The sequence below is a fragment of the Cervus elaphus genome, chromosome 3 (assembly GCF_910594005.1).
Source record: "Cervus elaphus chromosome 3, mCerEla1.1, whole genome shotgun sequence".
In the NCBI taxonomy this organism is placed as follows: domain Eukaryota; kingdom Metazoa; phylum Chordata; class Mammalia; order Artiodactyla; family Cervidae; genus Cervus; species Cervus elaphus.
The window spans coordinates 49,312,181-49,328,849 of NC_057817.1; the positions used below are offsets into that span (position 1 = coordinate 49,312,181).

Genomic DNA, 16,669 nt, shown 5'->3' on the forward strand with positions numbered 1-16,669 from the left:
CTGCACTCGTTCTGTTTCCTTACACTCCAAATCAGTTGAGACAGCTGCCTCAATCTATAGTCAAGATATTTAACAGTAATTATCATGTACAATTGTCAGTTCACTTCTCTGTCACCTTCAGATTGTAAGCTTCTTGACATCAGAGACAGCCGTCTTTTTCGGCTTCCCTGGTGGCTCAGATGGTAAAGAATCTGCCCACAATGCAGGAGACTCAGGTTCGAACCCTGGGTCAGGAAGATACCCTGGAGACTGGAATGGCTACCGCCACCCACTCCAATGTTGTTGCCTGTGAACTCCCACAGAGGAGCCTGGTGAGCTACTGGACTGAGCGATTAACACTTTCACTTTCAACCTTGTGTAGAACAGTGTTATACATAGAATGTATTCAAACACTTGTTGACTAAATGAAGAATTATTACTGTTAAAATGTAAAGTAACATCAAATTAACATACTTTATATAAACAAGATATTTATTTGAAAGCAAAATTAGGGCAGTGTTGTTAAACAGACTTTGAAGGAGGATGTAGGCAACTTCGGGGTTTCGGTTGGGAGACTAAAAAAGAGAACTTAACTGAAAAATGAGGGATATGATATGAAATTAAAAGTCTAAACATAAACTAAAAATGTAGTTGAATTAAGCATAAACACATTTAAAAAATACTAAGACTTCAAAAGTCTCATTTTGTTCTTTCCCATAGCTACAGGGAGATAAGAAATGATATGTATATAAATCATGTGTACAAACAGGTGATAAAGATATACAACATCTATAAACAGCTCAAAATAGCTTCATATCTATGTATACAATAACTGATTAAAACTGCCAGTAACTTGGCTCAGAAGTTTATTAATTTATTAAACTGAACAATTTCAGTTGAAGACTTTTAAAGCGTGATAAACTAAAACAAAACAAAAAGCTAGTCTCTGCCCTCGAGGAATACATAATGTAAACTGGGAAATAAAGTGAAGCAGTCAGTGCTGCCCACACCAACAGAAACCTCTGTACAGGAAATATCATCACACGAGGAAATACTACACTTCTCATTCTTTGTCAATACTGCGATCAATAAGTAAAATTTATAAAGGCAAAATTTACAGAATGATAAATTCTTATCAAGCAAGCCTTAGTTTTCTTCTTAAAACATCATTAGTCACCTGTCAGATGACATCAATTTTCATATTTTACATCAATTTCACATCAATATTCATCAATCTAACAGAGGCTACCCTGGTGGCTAGCAGTGAAGCACCCACCTGCCAAGCAGGAGACCATCTACAATGCAGGAGAGCTGAGTTTGATCCCTGGGCCAGGAAGACCCCTGGAGAAGGAAATGGCAACCCACTCCAGTATTCTTGCCTGGAAAATGAGGAGCCTGGCAGGCTACAGTCCATGGGGTCATGAGTCGGACACGATTTAGTGACTAAACCAACACCATCAATCAATATTTGATAATAAAAACGTGCTCTGATGGGAAACAAAGCAAATGCCAATATTTTTGCTCCAGCTGTGGCTGACAAGCTGATGCAAGTGTGAGTAGATGTAACTTCCTAATTTTTCTACTATTCAGAAAACATCAGACGATTACACAGGGTTAATTCTGAAAAATTTGTAATTTGTTTTATTTAACTATATCATTTTGAGAGTGAATACGTAAGTGTCATAAAGGATAAGACTTTTCTTTAAATATCTCAGGTATGGTAAGGCCCTTAAAAGTTTTTTATTTTTCTATTTTAGCATTCTGACTTTAGCCAGTGTCTAGAATGTCTGAGCCTATTGTTCAGGGGCAAATTTAATATTTTCATTAGAAAACTCCAGTTTTCATGTTGAAAACTACCAGAAAAGTTTTCATGTTCAACTTATGCTTCTGCTAGTGGGCAAATTTAGAAGACAGATCTCCACTTAGAGGACAATTTTACATATCTTTAAACAAGAATGAGTTCCTCAACTATTAGAACTGCTAGAATATAGACTATGGTGCTCCATGGGCCCCTTTTAAAACAATGGATTCCTTGATCTTCAGGATTAAAAGACACACTTACCACAATCTGGTCTTCAGACGCAGTTGAGACACTACTGTCATCAAAGTAGTACCATTTTCCATCATCTTTATTTTTTGCAAAAGCAGTATCTAATGAAAAAAATACAATCACTTCTATGATCTGTGGTTTTCTGGGAGGGAACCCTCACGACTTTAAAATTGTCTATATAAGGAATACTGATTAAAATTACATGATAATCATCTATGTTAGGCCAATCTATCATATATTCAACTGATTCCAATGATCAAAGGTTTTTAGAATAATTTTTTATAATCTGGAAGTCTATGATATTTTCTATCCCAGTCATTTTTTTTTCCATCCCAGGAACACACAGGACATATTTATTATTATTTTTATACACAGAATAACAATACTAATGACAATAAATGGTGATTAGCATTTGTATCAGGCCCAGTGCTGTATTATCTCATAAAGAAGGTGTTACCATTACTATTCTTCTAATTTTACAGATGAAGAAAGTGAGGCATCAGGAGAAGTTTAATTTGTCCAAGAGTATAGCTGTTAGGCAGCAGGTTAGGATTTAAACTCAGCTCTGTTTATGATTCCAAAGTTTGAATTTTCAAAGTTTCAAAGTTTAAACTTGTAAGTTTAAATTTTCTATGACCAATATTTTTTCAATAATACTATATCTCATTGATCTGTAGTGGTGGTGTTTTTTTTTTTTTTTTACATCAGAATCATTTCCAGTCTTTAACAAAAGTACAAGGAAAGAGAAATGTAAAAAGCAATCAATTAATCTGCACAAACTTTAAAGATCCGCTTTATCATTATATTAAAAAATTGCCCACTTTTCCTATCTCATACTTTGTATAAACTACCCAATAACTGAAGAAATAAAGCTGCAAAATGTACTCATAACAATTATCTGCTGTCATAACTTTTAAAGAGTGACACTATAGACTTTGTCTTCTAAATAGTCCTACTCCTCTTAAAATTATTCTTCTGCATGAAGCCCATTATGGGTTGTAAATCTGTCAATCTGAAATCAAGTCGACCACATTCACAAATTTAAAGAAACATATTTTCAGACCAATAAGTTTGACACTAAAAGGACAAGATTTAACAATAATATTGGGCTTCCCTGGTGTCTTAGTGGGTCAAGAATCCACCCGCAATGTCGGATAACTGGGTTTGATCCCTGGGTTGGGAAGATCCCCTTGAGGAGGGAAAGGCAACTCACTTCAGTATTCTGGCCTAGATAATTCGATGGACTGTATAGTCAGTCCATGGGGTCGCAAAGAGTCGGACATGACTGAGCGACTTTCAAAAAAAGAAAAAAATAACAGACACATCTAACAAAAAGGCACACAGAGTTTGCAAACTAAATGATGGTATCAAAAGAAAGCTAAACTAATATTTTTAATTCTGAGAAAAAGACAAAATAAAAAATGAATATCAAACTCAGGTAAAAAAGAACAATAGATAAAAGAAGAGCTACCCGTTTTAAATATAAATGCAACTAATAAGCAAAATACCTAATAAAACTGTTAGATGAAACAGATAAATCAACATTTTAGTAGTAGTCCTGACAAATTTATCTCAGAAAAAGAATGAACATCAAAAATAACCAGAAATAGTAATGATTTAAATACAACTAATAAGTAACTGTAATAGAAATAGAGAACTCTATGTTTGAATGGGGAATACATACGCTTTTAAAGTACATAAACATTTAAGGAGCAGACAATGTATTAAGCTACATGAAAGCCTTAATAAACTCCTACGTTTAATATAGATAATGGCACTAGTTGCTATAAAATAAAATTAAGAAAAAAAAGGAGAGCTTTACAAAAAACATATACTTGAAAAAGCATATGAGATAATCTTGTGATATTCAGAAAATTATAAGGGAAACAAAAACATACACAGAATTGAAAGATAAAGAAGACTACATTTAAAAATTTATGCAATAGTGATGAAGAAGTATTTAAAGGAAAACTTATAGCTTTAATTATAGCCTTCAACAGAGGGAAAAGAAGGAAAACAAAGTTAAGCATGCAACCCAAGAAACCGAAGAAAGAATAAAAGAGCAAACTCAAAGTAACAAGAGAAAAAAATCAACAAGACAGAATACATACCATGTATAACAAAAAGAAGAACATAATAAAATAGAAAGCCTAATTCTTTGAAAAGACAGAAAAGAACAAGGGACAAAAATATAGCATAAGAGTATTATAAACAACTATTCTCAAATAAATTTGGAAATACACATTTTAAGAAAAATGGAGGATGTCAATATGTACACATTCTGGAAAAAAATCAATAAACATGACATAAATAGAATAATTTATGGCTCTGAAGTTCAGATAATTTTATTGGATGAATTCTACTAAACTTTAATGACTGACTAATTCTTATATTATACTAGCTGCAACAGGAAACATAAAAATGGTAAAGTGTCCTAGCCTGTTTCATTAGACTAGGTAGTAATCTTGATTCCAAACTCAGACTTAAATTGAAGTGGGGAAAACCACTAGACCATTGATATGACCTAAATCAAATCCCTTATGATTATACAGTGGAAGTGAGAAATAGATTTAAGGGACTAGACCTGATAGACAGGGTGCCTGATGAACTATGGACGGAGGTTCGTGACACTGTGCAGGAGACAGGGACCAAGACCACCCCTGAGAAAAAGAAATGCAAAAAAACAAAATGGCTGTCTGAGGAGGCCTTACAAATAGTTGTGAAAAGAAGAGAAGCAAAAAGCAAAGGAGAAAAGGAAAGATATACCCATGTGAATGTAGGGTTCCAAAAAATAGCAAGGAGAGATAAGAAAGCCTTCCTCAGCGATCAATGCAAAGAAATAAGAGGAAAACAATAGATGGGAAAGACTAGAGATCTCTTCAAGAAAATCAGAGATACCAAGGGAACATTTAATACAAAGATAGGCTCAATAAAGGACAGAAATGGAAAAAAAAAAAAGAAAAAAAAAAAAAAAAGGACAGAAAGGTATGGACCTAACAGAAGCAGAGGACATCAAGAGGTGGCAAGAATACACAGAAGAACTATACAAAAAAGTTCTTCACAACACAGATAACCATGATGGCGTGATCCCTCACCTAGAGCCAGACATCCTGGAAAGTGAAGTCAAGTGGGATTTAGGAAGCATCACTACAAACAAAGCTAGTGGAGGTGATGGAATTCCAGTTGAGCTATTTCAAATCCTAAAAGATGATGCTGTGAAAGTGCTGCACTCAATATGCCAGCAAATTTGGAAAACTCAGCAGTGGCCACAGGACTGGAAAGGGTCAGTTTTCATTCCAATCCCAAAGAAAGCTCAAACTACCGCACGATCACACTCATCTCACGCTAGTAAAGCAATGCTCAAAATTCTCCAAGCCAGGCTTCAGCAATACGTGAACCGTGAACTTCCAGATGTTCAAGCTGGTTTTAGAAAAGGCAGAGGAACCAGAGATCAAATTGCCAACATCCACTGGATCATCAAAAAAGCAAGAGAGTTCCAGAATAACATCTATTTCTGCTTTATTGACTATGCCAAAGCCTTTGACTGTGTGGGTCACAATAAACTGTGGAAAGTTCTGAAAGAGACAGGAATATCAGACCACCTGACCTGCCTCTTGAGAAACCTGTATGCAGGTCAGGAAGCAACAGTTAGAACTGGACATGGAACTACAGACTGGTTCCAAATAGGAAAAGGAGTACATCAAGGCTATATATTGGCACCCTGCTTATTTAACTTATATGCAGAGCACATCATGAGAAATGATGGGCTGGAAGAATCACAAGCTGGTATCAAGATTGCTGGGAGAAATATCAATAACTTCAGATATGCAGATGACACCACCCTTATGGCAGAAAGTGAAGAGGAACTAAAGAGCCTCTGGATGAAAGTGAAAGAGGACAGTGAAAAAGTTGGCTCAAAGCTCAACATTCAGAAAACTAAGATCATGGCATCCGGTCTCATCACTTCATGGCAAATAGACGGGGAAACAGTGGCTGATTTTATTTTTTTGGGCTCCAAAATCACTGTAGATGGTGATTGCAGCCATGAAATTAAAAGATGCTGACTCCTTGGTAGAAAAGTTATGACTAACCTAGATAGCATATTAAAAAGCAGAGATATTACTTTGTCTAAAAAAGTCCATCTAGTCAAGGCTATGGTTTTTCCAGTGGTCATGTATGGATGTGAGAGTTGGACTGTGAAGAAAGCTGAGCACTGAAGAATTGATGCTTTTGAACTGTGGTGTTGGAGAAGACTCTTGAGAGTCCCTTGAACTGCAAGGAGATCCAACCAGTCCATCCTAAAGGAGATCAGTCCTGGGTGTTCATTGGAAGGACTGATGTTGAAGCCGAAATGCCAATATTTTGGCCACCTGATGCGAAGAGCTGACTCATTTGAAAAGACCCTGATGTCGGGAAAGACTGAAGGCAGGAGAAGAAGGGGACGACAGAGGATGAGATGGTTAGATGGCATCACCGACTCAATGGACATGAGTTTGGGTAAACTCCAGGAGCTGGTGATAGACAGGGAGGCCTGGCGTGTTGCAGTTCTTGGGGTCGCAAAGAGTCAGACATGACTGAGCGACTGAACTGAAACTGAAAGTAAGAACAATTTAGAAAAAAAACAACTATAATATCATTTCACACATGAATTAAATTTTACTTAATCCTAAGCAAAACCAGCTAACCAAATCCAACTGAGTATATGAGAAAATATTTAATGAATAGGATTTACCCCAGAATGCAATGATGGTTCTTCAGAAAAACTTATCAACTGGAGAGCACAGATTGGTATCATCATCTTGGAGTGCCATCTCACAGTACTTTACTCCAACCCAGCATCTTACTTCTGGGTGTGTAGCTCAAAGAAATTCTCACATAGGAGACTAAAAACAATGATGTTTATTGTTCTTGAGACGGTAGAAAGTTAAAGTTAATCTGGATGTCCACCATGAAGTGAAAAGAGAAATAAAATATGGTAGATGTAAGTCATGAGTGTGTTCAATGGAAGGACTGATGCTGAAGCTGAAACTCCAATACTTTTGCCACCTCATGCGAAGAGTTGACTCATTGGAAAAGACCCTGATGCTGGGAGGGATTGGGGGCAGGAAGAGAAGGGGACGACAGAGGATGAGATGGCTGGATGGCATCACCGACTCCATGGACATGAGTCTGAGTAAACTCCGGGATATGGTGATGGACAGGGAGGCCTGGTGTACTGCGATTCATGGGGTCGCAAAGAGTCGGACACGCCTCTTTTTGAGCGACTGAACTGAACTGAAGTCATGAGTGGTTAGAAGCAATGAATTAAATTGACATAAAGTTATATGGAGAAGTCTTAAGTGTCAAGAGAGAGGAGTAAAAGCTACAGCAGAGTAACAATCATATAAATTAACAATGATGCATGATTTGTGAGAGCACACACAACAAACACCTTAGAAAGGGAAGGAGAAGGAGAATGGGGAAGGACAGGAGCCCTGAATGGACTAGTGATTTCCCGTGCTTTAACTGAGGAGTATGATTAACTCAAACCTCTTCTCTTAAATGGTAAAAAAAGAAAAAGAGGTTCAAAAGCTGATTCATTCATTAATCAACATCTACTGAGTGACTACTGTATGTAAGACACATCTCACATTTTTCTTTTAAGAAGTAATAAATATTTTAAGGAAAAGAGTCTGGCCTTATTAAACATCATGACTTTAGTAAAAAAGTAAATTATCAACTTACAGTGTCCTCCTCCCATTCCTCCATAGTGGTTGGAAACAGCAATCAAATTATAGCGGCAAGGACCTGCATTTGGATTAATTAGGAATTCTGACATATCCAAATCACTGTTTAAAAAAGAGATGAAGTTAATTATATGCTTTCCCTAAGTGTAATGAAATTCTACTCTTCAGTCAGTGTTGTTTGACTCTCATTTAAATATAATCCTATACACACACACACACACATATCTCATTAAAGAAGTTACTAAGAGCCAAATAACTATAAAATAATATAAATATCCTTGAGATTTGAGTGTTTCAGCAAAAATTTTCTTTGGGATTGACAATTTAAAAATTCTCCACTGATCATTTGTATTCAGATTAGTATTTTCATGCTAATGCATTTCTTAGTATATGAGGAAATATAGACATCACCATTTATCATGTGGGTTCTTTTTTAAAGTCGTTTTCAGAAATTATTTAAGCAAAAATTAAGGGATAGTGATGGCTCAGAGGTTAAAGCATCTGCCTGCAACGCGGGAGACCTGGGTTCGATCCCTGGATAGGGAAAATCCCCTGGAGAAGGAACGGCAACCCACTCCAGTATTCCTGCTCGGAGAATCCCATGGACGGAGGAGCCTGGTGGGCTACAAGTCCATGGGGTCCCAGAGAGTCGGACACGACTGAGAGACTTCACTTTCACTTTTCAGGGACAGTGAAAAAAAACTTTCTTAGAAATTTTATCCTAATTTGAATATAAAATATATTTAAATATAACCCTAATATCTATTCTCTGTTTTCCAGGTTTTGATGATCTATGCATCCTAAATGGGCAACATTCTTTGAAATGCAACCAGCTGTTTATAATTTATCACAAACAAAACTGGAATATGACCATTTTATAGTTTATCTTTTTTTATGGTTATTCTTTTTGTATTTGTCTAATTAAAAAGCAATAACAATTGTAAATTGCAAATAGATCTCTAATAGATTTAGCTTATCATTACTTTTGTTTCTTCTTTTACTCATATTTTCAAAATGCTGTATTCTTGAAAAGGTTGATGGCTCATAATTTTGTTTTGCTAAAGAGAAAATAAGCATTTTTATTCTATAATTGCAAAACATTTTCAATTTTAAATTTATAAACATGGATTAGAATAAGCAATCCAGAGAGTGTTTTCAGTATTACACCATCTATTTCCTTCTAGTCACCTCTGCACGCATATACAACACCTGCCTTCAGTATTTCTTTACTTACAAACTGTAGTAAGTAAATCTGGTATACCAATATTATGAAATATGAAAGAATACTGTCAATGATTTTTTCAGGAAAATGGGAGAGCAGCATGGTCTTTTTACAAAATAGGGTGTAATGAAGTCCTTCCTGGACTCCATGAATGAAGATACATTATTCCCTTTTTGTCCATCTGAATTCTCAATGATTTTAATGAAAGAACAAAAAAGACTACTGATATGTTGTCTGTAGACTTCTTTATATATTTTTACAAATAGGATGACTTACTCTGGACACTGAAATAAGAAAACCAAAAGATGACAATAGGAATGACTTACTACTATACTGCATCATCTGCCTTGTAAACAATTCCACTATTCAGTTTTCACATTAGTCTTTTTAAAACTACATTTAAGAATAATGAGGATTAATGATGAAAACAAAATCACTAAGAGCCCATGAAGTATCTTAGATTTACAAACAGGGCCAGTGAACTCAAAAGATAATGTAACATAAAATGAGTTTTACTTCTTTTTTTTTTTAATGTATTTTCTCTTTGTCTTTTGAAAGATCTCTTAAGAAAAGCAATAAAAATTGTTACTAATCCATACAAATTGCTAGAACAACCCAAAAAGTACACTCAAAAACTGAAACTGGATCTAAAACAAAACAAATGAACAAATATAACACAACAGAAACAGACTCACAGACAGAGAACAATCTTGACGTTGCCAAAGGGGAAGACGGGTGGGGGATGGGTAAATAGGTGAAAAGGATTTAGATACACGATAAGTCAAAAGGACTTAATGTATAGCACAGAAAATACAGTTAATATTGTAGTAACTTTATATGCTGTGTAATGAATAAAAATATCAAATCACTATACCACACCTGAAATCACATAATATTTAAAGTCAACTACGTGTAAAAATAAATTAAAAAACACCTATAATTTGGGAGTGATGCTAAAAAAAGTTAGAGGTGCCCAAGGTTTATTAAGCTCAATCAGAACTTACTTGATAGGAAAATCAACTAAGGTATCCAACTTGTCTCTCATGTATCGACTATAAGAAAATCGCTTGAGATGTACCACAAGTACTGGAGGCAGAGACCATAAATCCAATTTCTTTGTGGCTTGCTGATGTTCTTTACAATTGGGACAATACCTAAATATATAAAGAAATATTTAAAGCTTATTAGAGACAATGTCAGAGGTAATATTAGGTAATGTCTAATATGTAACAGACTGACAGGAACTTGTTATTTTTAATCATCAATACATTTTTCAAATAGATCTAACTATTGAAAGTGAGTATGTAAATAAGTATTCAAAGAAATAACGAGGGCTAGATTATTTACATTTTAGTAAGCTAAAAAAAACATGGATGTAGCAAAACTGTGCTGAAATAAAGGTATTAGAAAAATCTTGAGACTTTCTGGACTCAAATTAGTAACAACACAAAATATATTGTGATTTTCCTAAAAAAACTTCTGTTGGAATACCTCCACAGCTAAAAGTTCCTGGAAAAATGTAACTAAAATGAATTATTCATAGTAAAATGGCTATTATGGAAAATATACTAAAACGAGATTAAAGTTTAACATTAATATACTTTTAAAGACATTTCATTCCTCTTATATATTATAACATATAAACAAATGCTTATTGTTTAAAATATCAAAGGGAATTTAACTATTACTTTTTCAATTTGATGTAGCACATACCTCAGTATATATCCTTAAAAAATAATTAGAAACAATTATTTAATTTTGTCTCTTACCAGGGATCTTCAGCACCTAGCTTTTCTTTTGTTGTAAAAAGCTCAATGCAATCTTTTAATTTCACAAAGGGTTTTTTAGGAGGTTTGTATTCCACACTTTCATGTTTTTCAAAATCCTAAAGAGAAGTATTTCTTGAGTTAAGAAAACAAATGAAACAAAACTCATTTTAGTGATATCATATTACTATGAATAGTCATGAAAAACTCCTAAATGTTCTCAAATAAATCAAAAGCTTATTTCAGCTGAGATTTACAGTACTTCTAACATTTTCTGTATACACACCTATATAGACAATCAGAAAGTTTAATAGTCAAGTCAGCAGGTTCAAACAAGATGAACCTTTTCTCTTTTAACACATAACCACTTCTAAAATTGCAAAATAAACATATTTGGTAGAAGAAAAAGAGTGTAACAAAACAGTGTGATCAATATGGAAGAGAGAAAGAAGGAATGAGCAATGACTTACCTCAGCAGCATTTTCATCAAAATATCTTTTTTTCAAATCAGGATCCCAATCCAAAGCAAGAAAAGACCTTTCTAAGGTGGAAAACATATTTTTTTTCTTTAAGATTTAATATGCGATATTAAGAGTTAATATATTTTAAGATATAAAATAATACATTTTAAGATATATAGCAGAATAGAGATTGCTGTACTAGGTGATCAGGGTACTTTGCTGTTTCCAAGCCATTAAAATATTTTAAAGAAGATACAAAACTTAAGCATAAGTCCAATCTTCATTTAATAAACATTGACGTGTTTTAGTATACTTAGAAATGAAGACTTTTCATTTAAACATGTAGATAGGTAAGTAAATGTTAATTCTCAGGACAGTGTTGAATTTCAAAGTTTCACCTCAAAAAACAAACAAACCAAAATCCCCAACACACTTTGGTCAAATTTAGTGTTTAAGTCATTTTCCACAAATACTTACCATCTAACCTAAGCTGCCTATCGTCAAATCTTATATGCCTGGTATCATCTTTGATGTAGTTGATATCAGTATTGCCTAAGTTGTTGAACTGGAATGTAAACAATCGCTTTTTGTGTCCCGTGAGTTGACCTCTGCAAGTCTCTTCAGTACATAATCCATTTTCAGAATCATTATCGCCTCCAACTGAATCTTCAGACTGACTATTCTCATTCTCGGAGGGCAGTTCTTGATCCTGGCTGGATTCATCATCTGGCTCATCTGTTTCCATTTCACCTAGTATTAGATAGTAGAAATCTTTATACAAAACCAATGCTACATTATTAATACTTATTGATATGAACATTTCCCCCCCCCAGGCTTGCAGATATTGTTAAGTTCCTTAATCCTCATCCTCTTACTTTCCCTCTGCAGCAGTTTAACCCCAGAGAAAATTTCACAATGTAATACGCAAGTCTTACTCGGTGAGCCTTCCTCATGGATGCCGTTCGGGCCATTCCCGTTAATGTTTTGGTCCTTACAGCAGTGCAGGGATCCTTCAGAGTCTTCAGTGTCAGAAGATATTTTGACGTATCGGCTGAAATAAAATCAAACAAGTTCAGTTCTATTAAGATAAAAACTTATAAAAGTTTTCCATTCTTTCAATAAAACAAAACTTTTATTGCACTTAACAATGATCATTTAGTGGATTCAATGATAAATTCAGACTCAAGGTATGGTACCATAATCATCTGTGTTTGGCTGTCTTAAAAAAAATAATTTGCTACTTCTAGGATTTTAACGTCTTCCTCTTTCATGTTAAAAGTTTGTGGAAAATAATTTCATAAAATTATTTTCTAAAGATCCTCATTTAGATGATATATATATAGTATGGCTAAGATCACTTACAGATTGTAATGTGATCTTTATGTATGGGTTATTGGACTACAATGATTAAAACAGGTGTGCAAGAAAGAATACTAAATGTGTCAGTTATAACAGATAAAAGAAAGGGAGTAAATGTCATTCTTGATTACTTTAATTCAAATCAAGGTTCAATTCAAAAAGGTGTTGCCTTACAAAAGAAAGAACCATAAAAGCTTATCCTTTTAAATAAAACTATTTATTATTATGAGTTCTTGTTATCAGTATGAGCACTGTGTAAAAAGAAATGAAGCATAAGACGTTTGCTATGATTTCAAAGTGCATACATGATAAACTATTTTCTTCCAACTATAAACTTTTGGTGTAAAACAACTAAGAGAATTTATGCTTCCTCTATTTGAAATTATCTCAGTGAAGTGTTTCACATGATCAAGAAACTGGATTAGCCTATAATTTGATTTCTTACACTGCTACCTGTCTAAACAAAGCTAAGATAATATAGATGACTAGTTATATTCTGATAGTACCTTACATGTTTACTTTTATTAGCTAGTTAATATTTTATTTTGTTAATATAGAACTGTTTGGCACTTACCACATTCTCACAAGCAAAAGATTATAGAGTTTATCTTCAGTATTGTTTCGTGGAACAGCCATAAGAAAAGGCTGACCAAAAAGTGAAGAACCAGTATGGTGGGTGTAACTTGAGTGTCTAAATTTTTCTCTCAGGCAAACAGGAATAATCACATGCTCTGTATCTTCTGTCCTATTTATGTTAATCTCAAACCTGCAAGGATAAAACTGACTATAAACTTTGAAAATTTTATGATACTTCCTTTCAATTTTTTCTCAAGAAATATTTGTGCAATGAATTTCATACTTACACATAAATATCATCCCGTTCCATAATACTACTAAGATTTTCATCCATTGCAAATATTCTGTGAAATCTATGATTGTATATATCAGTAACTATCATCTAAAAGGAAATAAATTTCTATTAAGCAGGGTTTACAACAGTGAAAAACTACACTCCAGCTTACATACTTTAAACCCAGAAACATCCTACCTTATCTGCAGGTACTCCTGACAAGAGAGACAGTGCTGTACAAAGATCAAGTATGTTTCCAATTTTGGGGACAACCACTTTGTACTAAAAAACAAAAAAGAAAATTGCAATGACTTTATTACTTTGGAAAAAATACTCACTAGTTTAGACTAACCTTCTGGTTGCTTCCTCACATTCACTTGGCATCTGGCCCACAGTGTCTGTCTCCAATCTTGCCATTGTCCTGGGTGACAAAGTCCACGTGGACAGTTTATCTTAGCCTTATTATTCCTTCACTGCTCAATTCAAAGGCCTACACTTGCATTTAACTGTGGTTCACTTCTCAGACCTTGCCATCTCCTTTTCCTTAAACTCTTAACTGTCTAAACACTAGTTGCTTTTCCTGGAAACCCATTCTTTCCTATTCTTGGCTTGCATTGATATACCTAGTCCTTTTAACTCACTTTTTTCCACTGGCTCCTTACTATCTCCATGCCCTTCCATCCCCATGATTCATCCCTTCAACTATTTCATTGCAAAAACTTTAACTACCTTTATTTTTCAGCTATTCAATTTTAATCTTGCTATACGTTCTTAGAGTTGTTTAGATATGCTGGAGTAAACTGCCCAACTTTATAGACTGGGTGTACTACAAACTCACAGTGCCCAATCTCAACTGATCCTTCAACACTAGCCAGGAATTCTTCTGTGTCTCCTTTATTTGCTTATTCTTATTTCTCTCAATAACTATTTAAAATCGTCACCACTTCTTAGGCTTCTTATTTCACCACTACTCCTCTCACTATCAGCGGAATACCTATTTGAGTGAGAAAACAGTCTAGGTGATAGGAAAATCTCCAACTTACTGTTTCCCCTGTAAACTTGAGTCTAAAAAGTCTTTTTCTCTGTCTCTTTTGATACAAGGAAAGAGAATCAGCTGATACTCTTCCCATTCTACTGCTGCTGCTGCTGCTGCTAAATTGCTTCAGTCGTGTCTGACTCTGTGACCCCATAGAGGGCAGCCCACCAGGCTCCCCCGTCCCTGGGATTCTCCAGGCAAGAACAGTGGAGTGGGTTGCTATTTCCCATTCTACAAGTACTTAAAAAGATGGAAACAATTAAAAAAAAAAAAAAAAAAGGCTAACCCTGGCATCTATATATTCTCTTCTGACTCCTCGAGAACATAAACTCAGCAATTATCCTTTATTTCATTTTATCTTGGTGGCTCAGACAGTAAAAAATCCACCTGAAATGTAGGATACCCAGGTTCTATCCCTGGGATGGGAAGATTTCCTGGAGAAGGGAATGGCTACCCACTCCAGTATTCTTGCCTGGAGAATTCCATGGACAGAGGAGTCTGGTGGGCTATACAGTCCATGGGGCTGCGAAGAGTTGGACACAACTGAGCGACTAACACTTTCACTTTACTTTTTAACTCTTATAAAATCAGAAATGTCTCAAAAAACAAAACCATCTCTCATTGCTTTTTAATAATTCTCCATCAATTATCTCCCTTTCTCTTCTGCTTACAAATAGCCTTTTAACTTATCTCCCATTCACTTATTAATCCACTCTTGGCTTTTGTCCTCACCTCTTTAACCGGTGATCAAGGCTGTCAATACTACCATTTAACCAAGTCTTTATCGGTCTTTATTTTATTATCTCTCTGTAGTAAGACTGCTGACCACTGCCTCCTTCAAAATCTTCCTTTCCCTACAACACTACTACATCTTATTCTTTTCTAATGCCTTGGTCAAATCTTCTTTTGAGGGAAGAACTAACCCTCTAGTGTAATCGTTCACGCTTTTATCTTTAGCATTCTTGATTCTATATGCTCTCCTTAGATTAGGTGACAATATATCCCAGTTTGCTTTGGCCAGTCCTGGGTTAACCTGATGTCCTGGAATAATTATTAATATGGCCCTTTTCATTTTTCAAATTGTTCTGGTTTAGATGATCAATTAGGTGATCTCATCCTTCTAAGACATTCCCTACCATCTTCATAGAGCTCACCACCCAATTTCTCTCTCAAGCACAGAGCTCTCTCCTCTAGTCTACACACACAAAGTCAATGCTTATTGACACTTCTCCCAATTTTCCTGATGATTCTCAATTTGTCCAATACAAAACACAAATTTAAGTCATGTTAACTCAACATATCCAATACTAAATTAGGCTTCTTCTTAAAACTTTCTTCCTGTATCTTCCAGTAAAACAAAGAGTACCATTCTCCTCAGTTTTCCAATCCCATAATATACTTTCAAGTCCTATATTCAACTGGCTCTTCTACCTGCCTGCCATCCTGATACTTAGCTTAAGAGTCCAAGCCCTTGTCATCTGTCATCTCATCAGTATAAAAAAACTTAATCTTAGTACATCTGATCTAAGCCTCTCCAATCCAATCTTTGCACTAGCCAGTGTTCTTTCTGAAACATAAATCTGGCCACACAATGGCTTTACTTCGTAAGCTTTAACGGCTCCTTTAGTCTTCAGGATGAAGTCCAAGCTTTCTGTGATAGGGCATCAAGCTTCTTTGTGGTCTAGCCTCTGTCTACCGTACCATCTACCTGTAGCTCCAGAAGTGGGCCCTGCTCTCTTTTGCCTCACCCTCTCTCTGTGTGTGCCACTCTCTTGGTATTTATTCCCAATTTTCACGTGCTTAAATCCTAACCATCCTTCAGGATTCAGCACAGGCGTCACTGCCAGTTCAGGTAGGTTACTCCTTCTGTATGCTCCTCGAGCGCCCTGTCAGAGAACTCTTCACACTGTTATGACAAACTTCTTGAGAAGAAGGACAACAAATACCTTTGTACATCCAGCACCTTGCATAGTATGTGAGTTCAATATATAATACATATTCAAAGCAATTACTAACGACCTTCTTAATTTAAATCAACTTCAGTGATGGGAAAACTCATCAGATGGGCTAACCAAGCTAACTCCTTTTTCTCTAGAGCCTATGTCCCCACTTTCTATCCCCCCGCCCTGTGAGGATGCATCTGAGGAGGCATGCATCTGTAAGTGAGGAAGACAGTCAGCATCAGAAACCACCAAGCTGGTTCTCTATTCTTCCATTTCC

The 16,669-nt window shown here is 35.3% G+C and overlaps 1 protein-coding gene across 4 annotated transcripts in view; it reads right to left on the reverse strand.

Moving 5' to 3' along the window:
• Positions 1-16,669, reverse strand: part of USP15 (ubiquitin specific peptidase 15) — a 123,693-nt gene that overhangs the window by 2,129 nt on the left and 104,895 nt on the right. For all 4 annotated transcript variants that reach the window (XM_043888365.1, XM_043888355.1, XM_043888373.1 and 1 more), the window contains 10 exons: positions 13,612-13,695; positions 13,427-13,521; positions 13,138-13,329; positions 12,140-12,255; positions 11,682-11,954; positions 11,214-11,284; positions 10,747-10,862; positions 9,982-10,131; positions 7,754-7,857; positions 2,042-2,130 (listed from right to left, as the gene is read on the reverse strand). In XM_043888365.1, the coding sequence (XP_043744300.1) occupies positions 2,042-2,130; positions 7,754-7,857; positions 9,982-10,131; positions 10,747-10,862; positions 11,214-11,284; positions 11,682-11,954; positions 12,140-12,255; positions 13,138-13,329; positions 13,427-13,521; positions 13,612-13,695 (1,290 nt within the window). The remainder of the gene's footprint in view (positions 1-2,041; positions 2,131-7,753; positions 7,858-9,981; positions 10,132-10,746; positions 10,863-11,213; positions 11,285-11,681; positions 11,955-12,139; positions 12,256-13,137; positions 13,330-13,426; positions 13,522-13,611; positions 13,696-16,669) is intronic.